The following is a 26,384-nucleotide window of genomic DNA, read 5'->3' on the forward strand; positions in this document are numbered from 1 at the left end:
CAGCGATGAAGTAGAAAGAACATCGACATTGAATGTGGCCTGGGTTCATAGCCCAGCTCTGATATTAGTTGTGTGATTTCAGGTAAACCACTTAGCTTTCCATAAGTTCATTTTAAAATATGAAATGCATTTTTTAACAATAACTACCTTGAAGGACTGTATTCAAGGTTAGAAGTCAATGCTGTAACATAGTTTGTGATATTGAGCCCTCCCACAATTCAGACATGTCTTTATTTGGGTGGTCTATAATAATTTTAAAAAGTTATTGTTTCTGGGCAATAATCATAAATGACTGCTAAGCTCATGAAAAACTACATGGCCCAAGTGTTGTGTGAATCCTCATTAAACCACATCACATCATTTATGAAGTAATGTTGAAAAAAATGAGCATGAAACTTCTTACAGAAAGAAGCATCAATTTACATCAGTACAGAGAACAGTGGAGTAAGTTAAATGATATATATCACAGGCATATATTCATCATAATCCACAAGGTAAGAAATTTTACAGTACTAATAACCAAATGTGTTTAATAAACATGACAAATAAGAAAAAAAAGAGCAAGAGAAAAAAGAGATAGTGTATTACTGTGCTAGGGTTATCATGACAAAGGATCACCCAGCGCTTGGTGGCTTAAGCAACATAAGTTTATTTCCTCACAGGTCTGAAGGCTGGAAATTTAAGATTTAGATTTTGACAGGGTTGGTTTCATTCTGCGGCATCTCTCCTTTGTTTGTAGATGGATATCTTCTCTCTTTGTCTTCACATAGTCTCCTTCCTGTCTTAACTGTTCCTAATATCTTATAAAAAAGAAACCAGTTTTATTGGATTAGAGATCACGCAGAAGATCTCAGTTTACATTAACAACCTTTTTAAAAACCCATCTTCAAACAGATTCACATTCTGAGGTACTGGTGGTTAGAACTTTAAGATATAAGTCTTCCGGCAAGATGGTGATGGGGCAACCTGGTCTATGAAATCCTCTGCAAAGGAGAATGCAGAGGGTCTCTGGCTATCTTCCTGGGGGCTGCGGACCCAAACATTGCAGCTTACTCTTCACACAGAGCTCGGCTGTTGCCAGCGCTGGGGCATCGCAGCGGTCTGGACAGCCACTGCAGCGCAGACACAGAGGCAGCTGGCGCTGCCGCCGTGACTTCCATGGTGGCCATAGCACATCATGCCACCCGTGCCTGAGGCGATCCACGACTTCAGTCCTTGAAGCCCCTGCAGGCAAGATCTGCTGGGATAGCTGCCACCTCTCTTGGACCATGATGTCCTGCCTGCCGTGGGTCTCCTCCCGTGTGCCCTGAGGCAAGTTTCCATCTCCAGCCACCGCCTGGTTCCTGTCCAGCCCCAACCCCTCTGGGGCGAGTAGCTGAGATAGGACCACCTGCTGGTGATTCAAGGTAACAACACCAAAATGGGAGAAACAAACTTGAAAAACAGACACAGGACAGAGGAACAGAGGGGGATCTGAACTGTCCTTCACAGCAGGCCAGGGGCAACTGACCCAACTGTGAGCTAATTTACCAGCTTGAAAAGAAAGCTAGAAATCAGGGCTGAAAGGACATTGGACTTAAACAAAAAGTCTCAGAGTGTGCTTGATAGGTTCTGTTAGTTTAATGACTTAATTCTATTCCTACTGTATTGTTCCTTTTTTTTCTTTCTTTCCTCTTCCTTTTCTTCTCTTTTGTCCTCTCTGTAAACCATATCTTTGTATAGAGGAACAGCACACCAATAAGGTGGTTGGTTAGCTTGAATGTTAGCATCATTGTATGTTTTATTTTTTTGTATGGGAGTTGGTTAGTCTGTAGCTGTGGTCTATTGTTTTTATCTGTTTCAGTATAGGTCTCTCTCTCCATTTGTTGGTACACTCGTTTGTTTCCCCCCCTTACTCCAAGCTAAGCTTCATCAGTGAGGGAGAATTGAAATCTTTCCCAGATATCCAATCCCTAAGAATCTACACTGCCACAAGACCACCTCTACAAGAAACACTTAAGAAAGTATTGAACACAGAAGAAAAGGAAAAAAGAACAACAACTTTCTTCACAAGATCACAGGCAAAAGATTAAAAACACACATGATCCAACTCTAAAACCAAAAGAAAGACAACACACAAACAGGAAGAAAAACAATGCTGTAAGAATATTATGATAGGGATCAACTCTCACATTTCGATTAGTTTGAATGTGAATGGACTAAATGCACCACTGAAAAGACATAGAATGGAAAAATGGATAAAATATCACCAGGCAACATCTCCTAGGCTCATTTTGTATTTTCTGAGCCCTGGCCCTGGAGTCAGTCATTTCTCTAAGGAGCCCTGGTTCCTTTCAGTGGAAAATGATATTTATAAGCAGTTACCTGAAAACTAGGTGTGTTCATTGAAATGTCATTGTTGCTTAGACCTATCATTGGAGAGAAGTAGGGAATATATGTTTTTACACACACACACACACATTCACACACAAACACACACATCTACATCTATCCATCTTTCTATCATCTATCTATATCTATCTAATGTGTGAATTTGCACTGATACATTCCATCCCAGTCTGACTCAACAGGGTTTATTCCAGTTTTCTCCCCTTCTGAATCAGTCTTCCTTCTCCTACAGTGAGAAACTGGGTTTCCATCATCGTAAATATATTTACTTATTTGATCAACCCCCTTTAAGTGACCACTCCCCACCCAACCCTCCCCACCCCCAGATCCCCTCCCTACCTCACATGGGCTCTCTGCATCCTACATAGGCTTTGGCTGCTGTTGCCAGATCCCCCTCTGAGTGGACCCTTCTCTCCTTGCTTGGGTTCCCTCACCCAGGCCAAGTCCCTTCACATGGACACCTTTCACATTCCACAAACTCTCTGACTTGGAACCACCAACACTCCCTCCTGCACCTTAATATGTGGCCACTACCTTGCTGCCATCCACCGAATGGCTTTAGGACCAGCTGAATTCTTCAGAAAAGGAAGGAAAATGAGGGAGAAGAAAGCTTCTGATACCAGCTGAAACTGACAAATGCTTTTTGGCCTTGGTGCCCAATCAATTGACAAATTGACTGTTTTTTTACTCAATGTTCTTTGTATTGAGACAGTTGAGAATTGAAGGTGGAATATGAGAGGTATGAGAAGACAAATTTCCTACCCCAGAAACATCAAGGGAGATGGGATAAAACATTAAATCAAAAGTAATAATAATTTAATACCTCTGTTGAGTGTTACAAAAATATGTGCTTCAAAAAAGGCAGAATAGAACTATGATTGTGCTTTCTATGGAATGCAAAATTACAGTAGCTTAACTTTCACCTATGTTAATAATCAAATTAGAGTTCTGAATCTGTAATTATGATGATCAAAATATTTAGTTGCTGGTTCTCATTCAGTTCTATAGACTCCTCCTTAAAGTGCACGAAGGCATAAGACAACCCTTTTGTAAAGAGGTGTTTATTGACTTTCTCAATTATTCTAGAATCTTACAAATAAACATGTACTATAAATGTCACTACTGCCATCACCGCAATAATTCTCATTTTCACAAAAAATTGTTGCTAAAATATTAAGAAATGTTAATTCTCTGATCAGAGCTCAGGAAGAGTTGATGTCACTAACTAGGAATGGGTGCAGATAGTCCTGTGAAAACCACAGAAGCTGAGTCTGCCTATCTGGCACTGATTTAGTCATTTTTTTCACATGACACAATGTCCAATACATAGACACTGAAAAAGCCAATGAATGTTCAGAATCTCTAATCACTTATCACTTGCAGTAGACCAAGTTCATCTTCATTTCTGGGTTCTATTGACAAAGCAAATTGTGATCTCTGGTGTTGTGAATACAGCTTCTTTTAAAAAAAAAAGTGGAAGACTTTAGAGAAGGTTAGGTTCCACTTACAGTCTCATTTCTCAACTCAACCTTTAGAACAATGGGTTTTTCTGGTCGAAGAAGTACTTCTTGCTTGCTTAATTTCAGGGGATATGTAAGAGTTAAACAAGCATATTGAGAAGCAATAAATGAAGGATCAAGAACAACATTAAAAAATAGAAAAGATACATTAAGGATAATAATATCTTGCAAACATAAAAACTACTTCTAGCACCATATGCCTTGGATTCTTTATACTCACTCTATAAATTGTGTAAAAATTGGATACTGAAAACTTCCATCCATCCATCATTTAACAAAATATTTATTGAGAAAAGGCATGCTGACTCTTTTTTAAAAATGTAAGCCGGGCTCGGTGGCTCAACCTGTAATCCCTTGCCTTGGGAGGATGAGGTGAGTGGATTGCCTGAGCCCGCGGGTTCGAGACCTGCCTGGGCAGCAAGACCTCATCTCTACAATAAATCAAAAAATCAGCCGGGCATGGTAACACGAGCCTGTAATTCTGGCTACTCAGAAGGGTGAGGCGGAAAGGATCACCAGAGCCCAGCAGGTCGAGGCTGCAGTGTCTGGGAGCAGCCACTGCACTCCGGTCTGGGTGACAGAGTGAGACTCCAATTCAAAGAAAAAATGTAAATGATAAGTTAAAAGGATGAGTTTAAAATTTTTAAGCCAGATTCTTAGGTATTTCAACAAACCATTTTCAAAAAGCCATATAAAGTTAATGTTCTATGTGTAGAAACTTGTAAGGTATCTCTGAATAGATATCAGACATTTTAATTATGTGGGCAGTTGGTTCCTTACTTCTGGAGAGTCCAGTAACCCCTTCCAATGGAAATCATTCAGTTTAATCATGGGAAGAGAACTTCAGGAAGCAGCATGCTTTTTATTTCCCCCTTAAACATTTCTTCTTGGCCTCCAAGGGATGTGCAAACCAGGAACTTCTCAAGTCCTGTGGTCTTTTGACTAATGGTTTTAATTCTACTCTCATGGAACCTCTCCTTTAGTGTTGGGGAGATAACAGCTGAGTAACTTTCTGATTTCCTTTGAAAGATGGGCAAGCAAACTTCCATGGAGACTGAAAGTGGTGACTGGACCTCTCTGGAAGCTTCCCTGGAAGTATCTTTCCCATTCCAGATATTTCAGAGGCTTCTTTCTGTCAGGGCTGGGCCACCTGGTCTGTACATGCAGGACAGCCACACACCTGTCCCAGTCACAAATACGATGGAAAACACCTCCATCCTACTCCTCTCCCATGCAGAAAACCTACTTCAGGGGAGGAGTTGCCTATTAAATATGTACGAGAGATATTCAACTTGAAGCTGAATTTAAAGATGCTCAAGTTCAGAGATACTGCACGCAGTCATGACAGGCTAACATGTATTGACTTTAGATGATCTTTATGGTGTGGTCTCTAATATTTTTTGTATTTGTCCGATTTGCTTGATGTGAATCAATGACAACTGTTTTTAAAGTTCTTCTGAGGATAAATTCCAAATATTTCTAGAAATATGACACATTATTGTTTTAAAATTTCAGATAGCAGTCATATATTTTCTCTGCTACAGACAAGTAGACAAATACACATGCAGCCACTTTGATTTTAAAAATCAAAGGAACTTAAAATTTCTATCCAAGACTTTCACATCAAGTATAAATCACTTCTTGAACACTTATTGAATGCTTACAATGGACAATGTCCCCTGCAAGGTATGACTGGAATTTTATGAAATGAATAAAATGAAGTGCTATTGTTAAGGGGGCAGGGGAGGGAGAGATTTCTAGATACAGAGAAAACTTTGACCACAAAAGTGGATGAGTTAATGGCAAAGTATAAAATTAGGTGACGATAACAGCCTACAGTAACCAATAACAAAGCAGAGGAGTAAATGAGGCCCTGTACTAGATGGGAAAGTGCTTTTGGGAGCCTTAGGGATTGAACTAAGACTTGATGAGAACAGAATGAGCAGGGAAAGAACATTCATTGACTTATTATTGGGCTGAAAGGGAGCCCAGTTTTTCTCGAGCTGGGCTTTTGGAAGGTGAGGTCAAATAGTCAGGATGACCCTGGCCTGTGAGATTCCTTCAGACCTGGCAGAAATGTAATGCCTTAAATTAGTGATTCTGAAATTTGGTTTCATACGAGAATCAGTAGGAGAGCTTGTAAAGCCACACTCCGAGAAAATTATTTCAGAAGTTCTGAGATGACCAAGGTGTCATAAAATGTTAAAGGTCCCCTGTGATTCCAATGCAGATCAGTGTTTGAGAACCACTTTTAAGATCACTTTTAAGATCCGTGGTTGAGAACCACTTTCTCTAGCTTATGTATGTTCTGGTGAAGGAGAGAACCCTTAAAGAGTCATGACAAAGTAATCACTGTGTTTCATGAGTATGCACAACGCTTCCCCCCTCTCCAGTGGACTTGAAGCCGAATTCAAAACTGCTCAAGTTCAAAGAGACTGCACATAATCATGACATGCTGACGTGCATTGACTTTAGATGATCTCTATAGTGTGGTCTCTATAAAGCCACAGATTTAGAGCTACAGAACTGAGGGAACTTTTAAGCTCACAAAAATCTCCAAATATATTATTTGGTGCATAGAACAAATTATTGAAAGATAAATGAGTATATTCCTTTTTGTATCTGAATCTTTCACCTAAAAGAATCTACCACGGAAACATTATTTATGCAAAAAATGTACTGTATAACATGTGTTTCTTGACAAGTTTTGAAGAAGTTCTGTAGTAATCTCACAAGGGTATGTTTTATATTCATGAGAGCAAACTTCATGCCAATGCAATTTCTGGGTCCAGTTCCAAAGGGCAGATATATGTAAGTATCTATGTTCTCCTTGTTCTTCTTACTGAATCTGACTTCACAGTAGTAGAAAAATAAGTGAATTAAACATTAAAATCACAAGAGCTGCACATTAGGAGCTCTAATGTAGAACTCACCAAATAGTAGTATACAAAACACCTTTGAGGACTGGTCCTCTTCTCTTCTTCCTTGTTTTTCTTTTCTCAATCTCTCTTTCTTTTTTTCTTTCTCACCACCAACCAATAGAAGAATTTAAGTCAAACAATTACATGGGCATATGATACCACTCTACTGTAGTATCATCACAAATTTTATTGTCTATGTTTTCTACTAGGCTAAAAATTCCCTGAAGGTTAAGCCCAAGCTTTATTTAAATTTTATTTCTCAATATTTGATTAGAAAAATATTGATTTGGGAAAGTAATAATGGAATTGTGATGATGTGTTTTTAAAACAGTTCTTATATTTTGAAAAAACGTTCTGAAATATTTATAGATGATGTGGTTTAAAAAGATATGGTAGTTTGGAGGAGGGTTGTGAAGGTGTGTGGATGTGGCAGTGGACATGCAATGATGACTATTAGGGTAGATGATGGGCACATGGAGATGCATTACAAGACTTCTGTAGGCTTATATCTAGAATATATTTGTGTATATGTTAAGCATTCTTCATAACAGACTTATTCCTAGTATTTGGGTTTCTCATTTAAGAAAACTCAGTTTACTTGAATAAAATATGGAGAAACAATCATAAATGTAACAGAAAGACTGAAATAATAAAAAAGAAAGTCTAATGCTGAAAGGTACAATAAACAAAATGAAAAATGCCATAGAGGACATCAACTGCAAAACTGATCAAGCAGAAGAATCAATGAACTCAAAGACAGACCATGGTCAGAAGAGAAAAAAAGAATGAGAAGGAATGAAGAAACGTTATAGTACCTATGGGACAGCAACAAAAGGGCAAATATGCACGTAGCTTATGTCCAGGGGGAAGTACAGAAAAGAAAATGCAGAAGGTTTATTTAAATAAATAAATAATAACAGAAAATGTCCTGACCTGGAGAAAGATACAAAAATCCAAGTACAGGAAGGTCAACAATCAGAGTCAACTGATACAATTCTGATCAAATTTTTAAAGGTCAGAGACAAAGAGAGGATACTGAAAGCAGCAAGAGAAAATAAGTAAATAACACATAAGAGAATTTAAATATGCCTGGAGGGTCAGGAGAGAGTGTAATAATTTATAACAAGTGCTGAAGAAAAAAAAATATTGTTAACCAAGGCAGTGTACTCAGCAAAGCTATCCCTCAGAAATAAAGGAGAGATAAAGATATTCCCAGACAAAGAAGAGTCAAGGGAAATTTTGACAACCATACCAGCCTTACAACAAATGCTAAAGAGATTTCTCAAACTAAAAAAGGGTCCTAATGTGTAACACAAAACCAGGTAAACCCAGAAGAAAAAGTAAGTATTCAGAAAATTCAGAATACTCTAGCACAGTAATTGTAGGACATAAACCACTTATTTGCTTAGTACGAAAATAAAAAACAACATAAATAAAAATAATCATTACAATAATTTGTTAATGACAAGCAATATAAAAATGTAAATTACAAGATCAAAATGAAAAAATGTGAGAAAGTAATAGAACTAAAATCTATGGTGTTTCTTTCTTGTGATCAAATATTTGGTTATCCATTCAAAATAACTTGTTATAAATCCAAGATGTTTCCTGTAAGCTTCATGATAACCAGAATGCAAAGAAAATTTTGATAGAAAAACAGGCCAAGCATGGCAGCTTATGCCTGTAATCCCAGTGCACTGGGAGGTTGAGGCAAGTGGATTGCTTGAGATCAGGAGTTCAAGACCAGTCTGGGTAACATAATGAGACCCTGTCTCTAAAAAAAAAAAAAAAAGCTAGTTGTGTGTGGTGGCATGTGCTTGGAGTCTCAGCTACTTGGGACGTTGAGGCAGAAGGATTACTTCAACTCAAGAGTTTGAGACTGTAGTCAACTTGACTGAACCACCGCATTCTACCTTGGGCAACAGAGTAAGCCCCCATTTCTTAAAAAATATCAATAAAGAAATATCAGATACAAACTGTACACTAGAAAAAATGGACCCAGCAGACATTTGCAGAACATTCCATCCAACATTTGAAAAATGCACATTCTTCTCAACTGCACATAGAACATTTTTCAGAATAGATCCTACATAAGTCACATAACAAATCTCAACAAATTCAAAAATTTGAAATCATATTACATATATTTTCTGGTCATAATGAAATGAAACTAGAAATCAACAACAGGAGAAGTTTCAGAAACTATACCAATATATTTAAATTAAACAACATATTCCTACACAATCAATGGATCAATGAATAAATCAAAAGAAAAATTAATCGAGACAAGTGAAAATGGAAATACAACAGACCAAAACTTAAGGATACAACAAAATCAGTCTTCAGAGATACCTTTATAGCAATACACATTTATATTAAAAAAAAAAACTCTTTAGGAGACTGAGGCAGGAGGATTACTTAAGGTCAGGAGTTTGAGACTAGACTGGGCAACATAGTGAGACCCTGTCTCTACAAAAAAAATTAGTCAAGTATGGTGGCATATGCCTGTGGTCTTAGCCAATGTGGAGTCTGAGGTGGGATGTTTGCTTAATCCCAGGAATTTGAGGTTGCAGTGAGCTGTGATCATGCCACTGCACTCCAGCCTGGGCAGTAATGCCAGACCCTATCTCTAAAAAGAAATAAAAAATTGAAAAGACTCTCAAATAAACAGCCTAATGATGAATCTCAAGGAACTAGCAAAGCAAGAAACTAAACTCAAATTAGTAGAAGGAAAGAATTAGTAAAAATCAGAGCAAAATGTATGAAATAGGGACAAAAAAATATGAAAGATCAGTGAATGAGGAGTTGATTTTTTGAGATTAAAAAAGACAGACTTTAGCTAGACTAACTAAAAAATATATAATTAGAGATGAAAAAGAATACAGTACAATGGATACCACCACAGAAATACAAGGGATCATAAGAAACTACTATGAACATTTATATGCCAACAAATTGGAAAATCTAGAAGAAATAAACACATTTTTAGACACATACAGCTTATCAAGATTAAACCAAAAAGGAAAACTAAACAGACAAATAATGAGTAATGAATAGTGAGATTGAGGAATAAAAAATCTCCCATTAAAGAAAAGTCCAAGACCTGATGCCTCTACTGTTTAATTCTACAAAACATTTACTGAAGAGCTAATTCCAATTCTTTACGAACTATTTCAAAAAAGTTGAAAAGGAAAGAACTCTTTCAAACTCATTCTGCAAGGTCAGTATTACCTTGATTTCAAAACCATACAAGGACAATGAAAAGGAAACCACAGGCCAATATCCCTACAGAACATAGATGCAAAATTCCTCAATAAAATGCTGACTATAAGAAATTAATACCACATTAAAAGATCATTCATCATGATCAAGTGAGATGCAAAGATGGTTTGACATTCACTTATCAATAAATGTGATATATCACATCAACGGAATGAAGGGCATAACTCATATAATCATTTAAATAGATGACGAAAAAGTAGTTGATAAACTTTTACATCCCCTAATAATAAAAACACTCAACAAATTGGATATAGGAGAAACATAATTCAACAAAGAAAAGGTCATATATGAAAAACCTATAGACAATATAATTCTGAATGGAGAAAGTTAAAAAATTTATCTTCAAGATACAGAATAAGACAAAGATGACTTCTTTCACTGCATATTACTGGAAATCTTAGCAAGAGCCATTTGGCAAGAAAAAGAAAAGTATCTAAATTGGAAAGGAGAAAATCAAATAGTCTCTCTTTGCAAATGGCCTGATCTTATGTATATAGAAAACACTAAAGACTCCACCAAAAGTTGTTAGAACTAATAAATAAATATAGCATTTTGCAGGATACAAAATCAACATACAAAAATTAGTAGCATTTTTATATGCCAATAGTGAACCATCTGAAAAAGAAACTTAAAAGGCAACCCCAGGCTAGGTATGCTAGCTCACACCTATAATTCCAGAACTGTGGGAGGCTGAGGCAGGAGGACAGTATGAGACTAGGAATTCTAGACCAGCCTGAACAACAGAGTGAAACCCAGGTTTTTTTTTTTAAAAAGTAAATTAAATTAGCCAGGCATGGTAGCACATGCCTGTAGTCCTACCTACTTGGGAGACTGAGGTGGGGGGGGTCACTTGAACCCATTAGTTCTAAGCTTCAGTGACCTATGATCACACCATTGCACTCCAGCCTGGGAGATTTCAGTCTGTCTCACACAGAAAAGCAGTCCCATTTCCCATTTATAATAGCTACCAAAAAAAATTACCTAGGAATAAATTTAACCAAGGAGGTAAAAGATCTTAACAATGAAAACTATAAATCATCGATGCAAAGAAGTAAAGAAGATGCAAATAAATGAAAATAAATGAAAAGATATCTTGTGTTCATGGATTGGAATAATTAACATTGTTAAAGTATTCAGAACACCCAAAATAATCTACAGATTCATCACAGTTCATAGCAAAATTCCAATGTCATACTTCACAGAAATAGGGGGAAAAAATCCTAAAATTTGTAAGGGAACCACAAAAGACTCCAAATAGCCAAAGCAATCCTGAACAAAAAAGAAAACAAAAAACTAGAGACATCACAGTACCTGACTTCAGAATATGCTGCGAAGCTATAATCAAATTGCACAGTAGTGGGATAAAAACAGACACATAGTCCAATGGTCCAGAATCAAGAACACAAAAATGAATCCAAACCTCACTAAACCTCATGTTGAAGATTTACCCTTGGAGTGGTGGCACTGGAGGGTGGGGGACTAGTGCTATGTGTTAGAATCAAGGGGGCAGATCCTTCAAGATTATCTTGGTACCATTCTTGTCATAGTGAGTGAGTTCTCACTTTTGAGACACTGGATTCTTTTCTCTCTAGGGAAATGGATTAGTTCCCATAATAGTGGGAGTGTATAGAGCTGGGACACTCCTCACGTGTGGTCCCTCTTTGCACATGCTTTCTTCTCCTATGATGTCCTCCACCATGTTTTCACACAGCAAAGCCCCCACCAGAAGCCAAGTGCGAGCATCAGCTTCTTGTACTGTCTGCACAGCCATCAGCCACAAAACCTCTGTTCTTGACAACTTACCCAGTCTTCTATATACCATTATAGCAACACAAGATGAACGGAGATACCATGGATGTACAACAAACTGCTTTTTGACAGAGGCACCGAGAACACGCATCAGGGAAAGAACAGTTTCTTCAATAAACGATGCTGGGAAAGCTGGATATCTATGCACAGATGAATGAAATTAAACCCCACCTCTCACCACATCCAAAAGACAGCCCCACATGGGTGAAAGACTAAAGGGTCATCATTGCTCTCCCCTAGAGGCTCACAGAAAAGGAAATTCTGTGTGGAGAAGGAGAGGGTGGAGTGATCGTATGAGCTCTGAATTGCCCCCCCCACCACCACCACCACCAGTGTATGAAACGTCAGGTGCACGTGGGGGAAAAAGCTGGACAGGATGCAGCGGTGGGACCCAAAGCTCAGGTGGGATGAGGAGCAAAGGCCACCGTGGGAAGTCCCGTGTGGGGGACCAACTGACTGGCATGCCTGCTGCCAGCCCCTGGTGGCACATCAGATGGATGCCTCTTAACGGGCAGGGCAGCGAGTGGAGATCCAGCCGCCGATTAAAGGAGGCACCCTGAGTGCGCCTGGAAGGGTGAAACGCCCTGCAACCAGCATGGCAGCCCTTGGACACACGGGGAACAAAAAGGCAGGCATAAAAATTCTGGCGCCCATCCATCCTCCGCGGTAAACTAGGCATGGATAGGAGCTGAGGTCGCACTGGGTGAGGGAGCACGTGAGCTATTCTGGGTCGCCTCGAGTTGATGGCCCTTCCCTTCTCCCTGCTGCCTGGTCAATCACAGGCGTCAGGTTGCAGAGACACTGGCATGTTCAGTTTCGCAAAGGAGGAAAAAGCTGTAGTAACAAGAGCCTGCCACAGGTTGGCGCTCCACCCTCTCTTCCTGTGTAAAGAGATTTCTCAGACAAAGGAGGAAAGACCAAAAAGCAAGCAACTCTCAGAATTGCAGAGACAGTGCACGAAAAAGAAACCACGGAGTACGGACAGCGAACTGTCTCTGAAGACATGTCCCAGCTGACAAGCACAGAAACCAGCAAATGGATGGCATAAGTGACAGGAAGCAAGACAAACATGAAGCAAAACTCAAAGAAATCATACAGGAAGGAAAAGCAGAGTTGGCCAACTTCAAAAAGCCTACTCTGAAATAATAGAAATAAAGAGCTCCATTCATATGGAAACATAAATGAACACAAATAGCATAAACAATCCTTAGCAAAAGGAACAAAGCAGGAGGTATCACACTTCCAGACTTCAAATTTTATCATAAGGCTGCAATAATCAAGACAGCCTGGTATTGATACAAGAACAGGAACAGAAGCCAATGGAACAGGATAGAGATTCCGGAAGCAACGCCTCAATTCCTCAACCAACTCATCTTTGACAAAGCCTCCAACAGCAATCACTGGGGGTAGGAGAACCTATTAAGTAAATGGTGCTGGGAAAACTGGCTGACCACATACAGAAGATTGAAACAGGACCCCTACCTATCACTATACACAAAAATTAACTCTAAATGGATCAAAGACCTAAACATAAAACCTCAAACTATAAGAATCTTAGAAAATGCAGGAGCTATCCTTATGGAAATTGGAACTGGCAACCAATTCCTGATCAAAACCCCAAGTGCCCATACCATAGAGATAAGATAGGCAAGTGGGACCTCATCAAACTGACACACTTCTGGAAAGCAAAAAAAAAAACAAAACCACACAAAAAAAAACCATCAAGAGAGTGGGAAGACAACTCACAGAATGAGAAAAAGTATTTGCCAACTGTATGTCTGACAAAGGCCTAACATCAAAGATCTACAAGGAACTCAAATGTCCCACAAGGAAAAAACCAAACAACCCCAGTAAAAAGTGAGCACAAAACAAAAATAAACACTTTTTAAAAAAATTTTTTTAAAGATGTAGGGAACAATTCAGGGTTAGGTATACAAACACTGATTATGCAGGTACCCTTGTTGTTGAGATGTGCCCCTCCCTCCCCTAGCAGTTTCCCTCAACTGCCAATCCCACCTCCCACCCCTCTCCTGGCAGTTTCCCACTACTGTCAATCCCTTTCTCATAGTATTATGATAATTGTTCAAGGTCCATTTATGAGTGAGAATATATGATACTCTGTTCTTTGTTTCCATGATAGATTACTAAGTATGATCGACTCTAAATCTATCCAAGTTGCTACTAAGTCCATATGTGTATCCTTCTTTATGGCTGCATAATATTCCATTGTGTATATGTACCACATTTTTTAAATGCAGTCTAGGTTCGATGGGCAGCATAGTTTGTTTCATGTTTTTACTATTGTGAATAGAGCTGCAGCAAACATACGTGTGCAGTTACCTTTTTTGTAGAATGATTTGAGTTCCTACATGTACACTCCCAATAAGGAAATTGCTGGATCATATGGAAGGTCAATTTCCTGTTCTTTCAGAAATCACCATACTGAGAATAGATACTTCTTAAAAGAAGGTATATGGGCAGCAAACAGACACATAAAAAAGTGCTCAGCCTCACTAATCATCAGAGAAATGCAAATCAAAACCACATTGAGATACCACCTGACCCCAGTAAAAATGACCATCATTAATAAAACAAACAACAGATGCTGGCAAGGATACATAGAAAAAGGAACACTTCTACACAGCTGGTGGGAATGCAAACTAGTGCAACCTCTTTGGAAGACAATATGGTGATTTCTGAAAGAACTAGAAATTGACCTTCCATATGACCCAGCAATTCCCCTATTGGGAATATACATAGAAGCACTCAAATCATTCTACAAAAAAGTTACCCACACATGTATGCTTGTTGCAGCTCTATTCACAATAGCAAAAACATGAAATCAACCATGTTGCTCATCAAAGCTGGACTAGATTTAAAAAAATGGTATATATACACAATGGAATATTATGCAGCCATAAAGAAGGACAAGCACATGGACTTTGCAGTCACTTGGATGGATTTGCAGTTGACCATACTCAGTGATCTATCACAGAAACAAAGAACAGAATACTATATGTTCTCACTTATAAGAGGACCTTGAATCATTATCGCAATACTATAAGAAAGGGATTGGCAGCAGTGGGAAACTGGCAAGGGAGGGGGAGTGGGATTCATAGTTGAAGGAAACTGCCAGTGGAGGGAGGGGGACACCTCATCAACAAGGGTAACTGCATAATGAACATTTGTATACCTAACCCTGAATTGTACCCCAAATCTTTTTTAAAAATGTGGAAACACACTCAAAACAAAGGATAAAAGCCTCTGAGAGCTGTGTGACTTGTTGGAAAAACCAAACCTATGCCTGATCAGTATCCCTGAAGTAAAAAGAGAAAATGAAAACACCATGGAACAAATACTTTATGAGGTCACTCAAGAGAACTCCCCCATCTCACTAGAGACACGAAGAGTCTTCAGAGTGCAGGAGATTCAGAGAACACCTGCAAGATATTGCATCAGAAGACCATTGCCAAGACACATAGTAATTTGTCTTTGAAAGGTAAGCACAAAAGAAAAAATCCTAAAGGCAGAAAGAAAGAAAGACCAGACTACCTATCAGGGAAAACCCATCAGAATTGCTCCAGAGATACTACAAACTAGAGGAATTGGAGTCCAGTTTTTAATGATCTTAAACAAAAGCAGTTCCAACCAAGAATTCATACCTAGTCAAGCTAAGCTCCATCAATGGCAGAGAACAAAATCTTTCCCAGATAGCCAGTCCCTAAGAGAATATATTTCCTCCAGACCAGCCTTTCAGGAAACATTTAAGAAGATGTTGAGCACAGAAAACAAAACAAAACAAAAAAACAGTCATGCACACCACAAAACTACAGGCAAACACAGAGTTTTGCACACCACAAAACCACAGGCAAACCACAGTCATGCACACCACAAAACTACAGGCAAACACAGGCTACAGAGAACCCACAAAAATGTAAATACACAAATATATAAATGCAAAAGTTAAGAGGAAACAAAGCAACCCCATAGGAGTACTATGACCAGGATAAACTCACACATATCAATAATAACTAAATGGACTAAATGTGTCACTGAAGAGACCTAGAGTGACAAACTGGATTTTAAAAAAAGATCCAACAGTCTGCTGCCTCCAGGAAACTCATCTCACTGCAAAAGACATACATAGACTCAAGATTGGAGACTGGAAAATGACCTGTCAGGTGAATGGCAAACAGAAGATAGCAGGCATAACTATTCTAATACCTGACAAAGCAGACTTCAAAACATCGAAACTTTTAAAAGACAGGGAAGGACACTACATAGTGATAAAAGGCTCAATCCATGAGCAAGAAATATTCATCCTAAACATATATGCGTGCAACACAAGAGTACCAAGTTTTATAAGACAACTACTAAGCAAACTAAAAGAGGTCATTGGTTCTCTCACACAATCATAGTAGGAGACCTAATTGCACTGCTAACAGCTTTAGATAGATCATCAAGGCAAAAGACCAACAAGGAGATCTGGAAACTCAAGTCAGTACTCAATCAAATGGACTTAATAAACATTTACAGAACACTTCATCCAATAACTACAGAGTACATTTCTACTCATTAGCACATAGAACTCCGAGTTTGATCACATTCTTATGCATAAGTCAAGCATGAGCAAATTTCAAAAGATCAAAATAATACCATGTATCTTCTCAGATCACAGTGGAATAAACATAAATATTACCACCAAGAAAAGCCTTCCCAAACACAGAAAGACATGGGCTTTAAACAGCATGCTGTTGAACAACTTCTGGGCCAACATGGAAATCAAGACAGAAATAAAGAGATGTCTGGAAACAAATGAAAACAAAGACACATCTTATCAGAATCTCTGGAATGCCATGAAATCAGTGTTAAAAGGAAAATTGAGAGCATTGCATGCACAAATCAAGGAAACAGAAAGATCACAAGTAGACAGTCTAACATAACACCTAAAAGAGCTGGAAAGGCAAGATCACTTGCCTCCTAACCTTAGCAGAAGAATCCATATCACCAAGATAAAACCAGAGTTACAGGACATAGATGGTGAAATATCATAGAAAGAATCAGCAAGACCAAAAACTGGTTCTTTGCAAAGATAAATAAGATTGATGGTCCCACCTGGGCTCAGTGGCTCAGTCTGTAATTCCAGCACATTGGGAGACTGAGGCAAATGGATAGCCTGAGCCCATGGGTTCAAGAACAGCCCAGACAACTTGGTGAGACCTTGTCGCTACAACAAATCATCATAATAAAAAAAATTAACTGGGCATGGTAGTGCATGCCTGTAGTTCCATCTACTTGGATGGCTCAGGCAGAAGGATTGCCTGAGCCCAGTAGGTCGATGCTAGGGTGACCATGAATGTGCCCTGCACTCAAGCCTAGGTGACTGAGTGAGACTCCAACTCAAAAAAAAAAAAAAGATTGTCCCCTGGCCAGGTTGATAAAAAAAAGAGAGAGAAAACCCAGATAAACACAATTAGAAATGCAAAAGGTGAAGTTATAACTGAACCTAAAGATATTCAAAAGATTATCAGAGATTACTACAAAAAACCTGTATGCAAATAAACTAGAAAACCTAAAGGAAATGGAGCACTTATTGACATCACATAACCTCCCCAGGTGGAAACAGGAAAAAACTGAAATTCTAAGCAGACTAATAGCAATCCAGGAAATCAACTCGGTCATAAAAAATCTAAATACCAAAAAAAGTCCTTGACCTGATGGCTTTCCAGTTGAATTCTACAAGACACACAAGAAGTAGTGATACCAATCTTTCTGAAAGTATTCTAGACAATAGAGAAAGATGGAATACTTCCCAACTCATTTTATGAAGCCAACACTATATTGATATCCAAACCTGGCAAAGACCCAACAAGGAAAGAGAATTACAGACCAATCTCCTTGATGAATACAGATGCAAAAATTTTCTACAGTATTCTATCAAATCGGATCCAGCAACACGTCTCAAGCATCATTCACCATGACCAGGTGGGCTTCATTTCTGGGATGCAGGGAGAGTTCAATATTCCCAAGATCATAAACATAATAAGGACACAAAAAGATGATAAAAAGAACCTCATGATTATATTAGATGCAGAAAAAGCATTTGACAAAATCCAGCATTCCTTCTTGAATAAAAACTCTTGAGTACCTAGGCATAGAAGGTACATTTTCAAAATAACAAGAACCTTCTATGATAAACCTACAACCAAAATACTGCTCAATGAACAGAAATTGGAAGCATTCTTCCTGAAAATGGGAATTAGACAAGGATGACCATGCTTCTCCCTCCTGTTCAACATAATGTTGTAAGTCCTTGCTAGAGCAATCAGGCAAGAGAAAGAAATCAGGGATATCCAATGGAAAAAGAGGGAGTTAAGTTATCCCTCTTTGCAGATGACATGATTCCATATCTTGAAAACCCTAGATACTCTGTCAAAACCCTCTTCACACTCATAATTGATTTTGGTAAAGCCTCACAGTGCAAAATCAATATGCAAAAGATAGTTGTATTTCTATGCACCAACTACAAGCACACAGAGTGCCAAATAAAAAACACAATCCCATTCACAAAAGCCATAAAAAAGTGAAATACCTTGGCACCCACCTAACCACAGGAGTAAAAGACCTTTACAATGAGAACTACAAAATGCTTCTCAAAGAAATCAAGGATGACACAAACAAATGGAAAAACATTCCATGCTCTTGGATTGGAAGAATAAATATTGTCAAGGTGTCCATCCTACTCAAGGCAATCTACAGATTCAATGAAATATCCATCAAATTACCAGCATAATTTTTCTCAGACCTGGACATGACAATCAGAAATTCATATGAAACAAAGAATAGCACAAGTATCAAAAACAATCCTTGGCAAAAGGAAAAAAAGTGGGAGGTATCACACTTCCAGACTTTAAGCTTTACTACAAGGCTACAGTAAACATCCTGGTTTTGGTACAAGAATAAGTACACAGACCAATGGAACAGGACAGAGATTATGGATGCAAAATCTCAATCTCTCAGCCAACTCATCTTTGACAAAGCCACTAGTAACAACCACTGGGGAAATAAAACCATATTTAGCAAATTATTCTGGGAAAAATGGCTGACCACATGCAGAAGAATAAATCTGGACCATACTCATTGCCATATACAAAAACCAACTCAAAATGGATCAAAAAACTAAACATAAAACCTCAAACTATAAGAATCCTAGAAGAAAATGTAGGAAACATCCTTATGCACATGGAGTAGGCAACCAATTCTTGATCAAATCCTTGAAAGTGAATGCCATAAAAGGCAAAATAGGCAAGTGGGACCTTATCAAACAGAAAAACTTTCGCACAGCAGAAGAAACCATCAAATGAGCAGAGAGACAACCAACAGAATAGGAAAAGTTGTTTGCTAATTTTGTATCTGACAAAGACCTATCATCCAGAATCTACAAGGAATGCAAACAAGCTGAAAGGGAAAAACAAACAACCCTATTGGGAAGTGGGCAAAGGACATGAATAGATACGTTTCAAAAGGAGAGATATGAGCAGTCAATAGACACATGAAAAAATGCTCAGTCTCACTAATCATCAGAGAAATTCCAATAAAAACTACAATGAGATACCACCTCACTCTAGTAAGGACGGCCATCACTAATAAATAAAAAAAACCACAGATGCTGGTGAGGCTGTGGAGAAAAAAAAAACACTTCTACACTGTTGGTTGGAGTACAGACTAGTTCATCCTCTATGGGAAGCAGTGTGGTGATTATTAAAACTAAAATTTGACCTTCTATTCAATCCAGCAATACCTCTCCTGGGAACATACCTGGAGGAACATAAATCATTCTACCAAAAAAACAGCTGCACAATATGTTTATAGCTGCACTATTCACACTAGCAAAACACATGGAACCAACTCTACTGTTCATCAAAAGTGGACTGGATGAAAAAAATGTGGTACATATATACAATGGAGTATTACACAGTCATAAAGAAGAACAAAACCATGGAATTCACAGCAAATTGGATGGAGTTGGAGACCATCATACTTAGTGATCTGTTACAGAAACGAAGAACTGAATACCACATGTTCTCACTCATAAGTGAGACCTGAACTTTAATCACATTAGTGCAAGGGAGGGATTGGCAGTCACTGCACACTCCCAGGGCATGTACATAACAACACAAAGAGTACTTGATCGTAAACCAGGGGAAGTGAGGACTAGTTGGAGGCCTAAACTTCAATTGCACGCAGCCTACTTGTAGCTAATCCTTACTTGTAACCTACATCTCTATAATAAAGTAAAATACAATACAATAAAATATTTAAAATGGTGAGGCCTGTACCTTTGAAATTATAGGAAGAAAACATAGGAGAAATACTTCAGGTTTAGGACATTGGTGTGGGCAAAGATTTTATAGAGAATACTTCAAAAGCACAGAAAACCAAAGTAAAAGACAAATGGAATTAATGCAACCTAAAAATCTTCCACATAGCAAAGGAAACTACCAGCACAGTGAAGAGAGAGCTAGAAGAATAGGAGAAAATATTTGGAAATTATTTATTGAACAAGAAATTAATATTCAGAATACACAAGGAACTCAAATAACTCAAGTTTAAAAAATCAAGTAATATGATTTAAAAATGGGCAAGTGATCTAACTAGACATCTCTCAAAAGAAGACATACAAATGGCTAATAAGTATATGAGAAAATACTCTACATCATTACTCATCAGAAAAATCCCAATTAAACCACAAAGATATATCATTTCACCCCAGTTAAAATAGTCATTATCAGAATGACAAAGCAAAAAAATAAACAAAACAAATGCTGGCGAGAGTGCAGAAAAAGAGAAACTCCTGTTTACTCTTGGTAGAAATGTAAATTAGTGAAACCATTATAAAAACAGTCTGAATGTTCCTCAAAAAACTAAAAATAGAACTTCTATATTATCTAGCAATCCCACTGCTGAGTATATACTCAAAGGAAAGGAAATCAGTATGTCAAAGAGACATTTGCACTCCCATGTTTACTGCAGCACTGTTCACAATAATCAAAACATGAAATCAGTCTAAGAGTCCATCAATAGATGAATGAATAAAGAAAATGTAGAATACAGTAGTAAAAATAGAATACTACTTAGGCATAAAAAGAACAAAATTTCTCATTTGCAGCAACATAGGTGAGTTTGGAAGACATTATGTTAAGTAAAATGAGTCAGGCACAGAAAGGCAAGTATTGCACATTCTCACACATATGTGAAAGTTAAAATAGTAGATATCCTAGAAATAGTAGAAAAGTGATTCCTACAAGCTCGGAAGGGCAGGGTAGAGATGGGGATAGCCACAGATTGGTTAAGAGATACAAAATTACAGCTAGATTGATGGAATAAATTCTGGTGAGCTCATAGAATTTTAGAGTAGAATGATAATTATCAGATACTAAAGAAAATGGGAGTAGGGGAAATGGGAAAAGGTTGGTCAGCAGGTATAAAATTAGAAAGAAGGTATAAGTTCTGGTATTGTATTATACATTTGGGTGACTATAGCTAAAAATGATGCTTTATGTATTTCAAATAGCTAGAAGAGAGAATTTTGAATGTCCTTACAACAAAGAAACACTATAGGCTTAAGGTGTACCCCATAAATATATACAATATGACATGTTAATAAAAAAACATAAAAATCTATGTATGCACAGAAAATGTCCATAAGAACATACATCACATTAATAACTCTTAAGGAGTGAGAGCTATGGATGGTTATAATTTCTTTTACCTAGTCTACAGTTTGTAAGTTTTGACAGATATCACTTTTGTAATTTAAAAAATTCCTAAAAATAAAAAAAAAACTTGCAAACAAATGATGGTTCAATCACATGACTGTTAAGTACATTAATTGATGTCAAAATATGCTTGAACAACCCTAGTTTAGGATGAACTTTCCAGGGTCTTGTACCTTTCAAGGCGGAACTCCTCAGGCTCTGTCCAGTACTGTGGGACTCGATGAAGAGCATAGATTGGCAACATCACCACTACCCCTTTGGGAATGAACACTCCATTGATTTCAATATCTTTCTTACAGACCCTCTCAACTCTGACTGCAACTGGGTGCAACCTGAAAGCTTCATTCACCACCGTGTCAAGGTATTCCATCTGTCCTAGGGCATTGTAGATGGCACGTACCTGGGAGGAAAGAAACAGGTTGGGATAAATTGAGATTTGGAATTAACATCCAACCCAGTCGTGCAGTACTCCTGAAGTATTAGGAGCTCCAGAGAATAACCCATATTGGTAAAGGATCTTAGCATTTATAAGGCAGTTTAATAGCTATTATGTCTTTTGATCTTTTCAGTGGTCCACTGAGATGTCTGGAGGAGTTATAAATTTGGAAGAATTTGGAACAATTCCCTCCCCAGGGAGTGTAATACTTAGCATTAACAGGTGGTTTTTTTCTTTCTCATGTGAACAAATGTGACTAATAGATTATGACCATTAGAATCAAGTAAACTTTGCCAAAGTCACTGACACCTTCCAAAAGAGAGGCCATATGTCTGTATCTAGGGAAGAAAACATGTAAAAGAGCAAATCCCCTCTTCCACATAAAGTTTTTTATTTGAAAATTTTGCTTAGTATCTCTCTCTCTCATATATCTATCTGTCTATCTATCTATCTATCTATCTATCTATCTATCTATCATCTATTTGTCTATCTATCTAAATATATTGTGTAGAGAAACACTAAATTATGTAAAGGCTCTATAAATAATTTGTGGATAAACTAGCTTCTTCTAATCCTAAATATGGTAAAGGAAATTTATGATTAGAGGATACCGGGGCACACAATTTCAGTTCTAGTGAAAGTTATGAGGAAGATAGAAACCCCATACTCAGTCCCTTTCTTTATTGCTGGAACAGTCTCCTACTTGTTGCTTCAGGGCTTGACTTTAGACTCTGAAGATCTCTTTGTGTACTCCTCACTGCCAAACCAGGGTCAGCCCCAGAGGCCATCTCTTCACACCACAAAAAATTCCAGTTTAGACAGAAATCCCAAAATAGTGTGAGTGATATGTAGCTAGCATTTGATGATATGTTTGGGAGGTGATATTGTAGAGGTTAAGAGTTTGGTCCAGGAGTCAGACATCCTGTTTCCTTGCATGGCTTATGTACCATTAGCTGCATGACAAGCCTGAGACAGTGGTGGAACAAAGCCGAGTCATCCTACCCAGTGTACTCAAGGCCAGGTTTGATTAGAAAATGACCATACCAGAGTAAGTCCAGCCAATATCAGCAAAGCTAACTACCCAGACACTTGAGCAATAAATGTTTATTGTTAGATGCCACTGAGGTTTTCTGGATTTTTTTTTACTTAGTATTATTGTGGTAACAGATAATGGATGCATGAGAACAGCATGCATCCTGTTTTATGAGGATCTTATAGTTCTGCGAGAAGCATTCATTATCTATGTTTTCTCCCTTTGTATTTCATTCTGGAGTCTTCTTACATAGTGTTGGTGAAAGAGTTGATGTTTACACTTATTTGCAAAAATTCCCCTGAGAAGTGGTGAGGAGACGTTCTTGCGAAGGTCTCACTTCCTCTCTCCCTCTCCAGGGATCATTCACTCACCTTATTGGGAAAAAGTGCATCAATCTCCTCTTGTAGTTTCTTCTGGACATCAGGGTGAGTGGTTAGTTCATATATAATGAAGGAAAAAGCAATGGTAGTGGTCTCATAGGCACCCAAAATAATGATAATTGATTGGGCCATGACCTCCAGATCAGACAGAACTGAAAGAAAAGGAAAGACAATTTAGGCAAAGCAGGTCAGTGTAGAACAATACAGTTTAGGTGCTTAGTAATCCACATGAAGTTCCCGAATCCCTAAGAAATGAAACATTAAAGTATTTCAGAGTCATACTGGTGGTGTTTTCACTCTGATATCCAAACTTGTCGAGCTAGAAAAAGGCAAAATTGTTTCAATCCAGTGTTTCTCAAGGCCTAGAGGATTGTGGGACATTTGTCCCTCATCACACCATCCTCACTCCAGCACAGCCAGGTAATATCCAGAGAAGATGTTCTGTCTACACATACTCAGTGTCATGGGCCTGGCCTTTGAATGGTCATGAGAGTGCTTTAGCTATGGGTAAGATATGGGCTAGCATTCTCCCCAGGAAATATTTAAATTTTTCTAGCTATGATGTAGCTTGGCAAACTGTGAGAGAGTTTGCCATGCTAAGGCTTAACTGTAGAAAAAAATTAAAGATCTTTCCTATCTTAAGGGAATGATATTGGGCTACAGATACAGGGAACTTAAGGGAATGATATTGGGCTACAGATAAACTCTTGCTCCTCAAAGAGTAGTCCTTGGACCAGTAGCATCATGGGTGTCTGGGAGTTTGTTAGAGATGTGGAATCCCAAACCCTGTTCTCAAACTAACAAATCAAAACCTGAACTTTCTTTTTTTTCCCATCTTTTAAATTTGTTTATTTATTCTAAAGATGTGGGGTGCAATTCAGGGTTAGGTATATAAACACTGATCATGCAGGTACCCTTGTTGATGAGGTATGCCCCTCCCTCCCCTAGCAGTTTCCCTCAACTGCCAGTCCCACCCCTCCCTCCCCTGATAGTTTTCCACTACTGCCAATCGCTTTCTTTTAGCATTATAATTGTTCCCCATCTTTTTAAAATTGAACCTGACCATTATCTTTGTTCTGGGGGCCTGGCGGCTGGCAGACATGCAGTGAGAGTTTACTTGTCCTGGACTTGAGAGCTGCTCCAGCCCTGGGTGTAAGGAACAGCTTCCTTTCTGCTTGAATCTCCTCTCTCTGGCCTTGCCTGGAAGCCTCTGGAGTGGATTATAAAGACTGGATTGCCAAACTACACAGATGTGAAGGGGAAGAACCAGATTTAATTACAGTTTTCCTTCAGTACTTGTCTGTCTTCTCCCATTCAGAAATGTATATGTGGACAAATGTGGTCCATCTGGGCTCAAGGAGAATCCAAGCAGGAGACCTTTTGGCTGAAGCCAGTCTAGGGGTCAGGGCTGCAGTTTGCTTGAATGCTCTGATGTATTCACTTGAGTCTGGCTGCCTGTGTCTCTATGGCAAAGCCTGCAAAATTGTGAGCATTCAACCCTGCACAATTACCTCTGACTTGGCTGCCAAAACAAATTTTCCATCCACTTCTGACAGAGGCTTCTGTTTAAATAGAGAGGAGAAGAGAGATGATCTCTTTTCAAAGTGATTCCAGTCAGATTCTCAAAGTGCAAGTGGTAAAGTCATCAAGCCTAATTGGAATGAATTGATTTATCCTCTTTGGCAGACCTGATCAGTACCCTACCAAGAGACTAGGCTATAAATGGGAGGTAACCATAGTGATATGCATACTTCTTTGGATGCTGCTTGGCTAATCCAGTCAATTTTCCATAGATATTATCACTTAAGACAGCTGCTGTACCTTCACAGGTCTTACATTTTTTCAAGAAGAGAAATCTGATGACTTATGGAATGCCACCAGATTAAAATTGACAGAATGACCCGCCTGGGCAACTTGGTGAGACCTCATCCCTACAATAAATCAAAAATCAGCCAGGCGTGGTAGCACATGCCTGTAATTCTGGCTACTTGGATGGCTGAGGCGGAAGGATCGCCGGAGCCCAGCGGGTCGAGGCTGCTGTGGCTGGGAGTGGCCACTGTACTCCAGTCTGGGCGATGGAGTGAAACTCCAACTCAAAAAAAAATTGACAGAATGCCACCAGATTAGAATTGATAGAAAAGAGGGGAGATACACTATCTTCTTTAACATTTTTCTATAAAAGCTTTGTTTTGAGCAACATAGTAAGACCTTGTCTTTACAAAAAAATAAAAAAATAATCTGGGTGTGGCAGCACGTGTCTGTAGTTTGAGCTACTTGGAAGGCTGAAGTGGAAGGATCACCAGGCCCAGCAAGTCGAAGTAGCGGTGGCTGGGAGCATGCCACTGCACTCCAGCCTGGGTGACAGAGTGAAACTCTGTCTCTTAAAAAAAAAAGTTTTAAAACCTGAACTCTCATGAGCTGTGGTGGTTTGTGTGCACAGCCTAGTTTGAGAAAGCATGGATTATATATTTGAAAGGAATCAGGTAATTGAAGATCTAGAATTCAGTTTTGCTAAATGGACTATTTCAGGATGTACAGAAACTATGGAGATAGTAAAAAGCTAGGAGACTGTTGATAGATTCTTGTCTGATGAATGGCATTATAATAGAGGAGACCTTATGATTACAAGTTGCCCTCCCTCTTGGTTTTCTCCTGTGAGAAGCTAAGCATGGCCAGGCATTAGTTTGTTTGATCAGGACTAGACTCGGACCTTTATATACCTAGGCCCCTGAAATAAATATGGTGCCCACCTCAACCATGAAACTCATAACCAAAAATGACATGAATTGAATGCGGAAAAGGTTTACAGAGTTATAGTTTATGAGTGATGGTTACT

General features: G+C 38.5%; 1 protein-coding gene across 1 annotated transcript in view; it reads right to left on the reverse strand.

The window, feature by feature from the left end:
* Window positions 1-1,012: 1,012 nt before the first annotated feature.
* The window catches only part of LOC103277234 (cytochrome P450 3A4-like), a gene marked incomplete at its 5' end in the record, with an annotated part of 44,198 nt that continues 18,826 nt past the window's right edge, over window positions 1,013-26,384 (reverse strand). The window contains 6 exon segments of the mRNA XM_021707344.1: window positions 1,013-1,434; window positions 3,893-3,981; window positions 6,598-6,756; window positions 10,931-10,933; window positions 21,873-22,099; window positions 23,540-23,700. Coding sequence (XP_021563019.1) covers window positions 1,013-1,434; window positions 3,893-3,981; window positions 6,598-6,756; window positions 10,931-10,933; window positions 21,873-22,099; window positions 23,540-23,700 — 1,061 coding nt within the window.

This window comes from Carlito syrichta, unplaced genomic scaffold (genome assembly GCF_000164805.1).
Source record: "Carlito syrichta isolate Samal-C Ts95f unplaced genomic scaffold, Tarsius_syrichta-2.0.1 Scaffold316691, whole genome shotgun sequence".
Classification (NCBI taxonomy): Eukaryota; Metazoa; Chordata; class Mammalia; order Primates; family Tarsiidae; genus Carlito; species Carlito syrichta.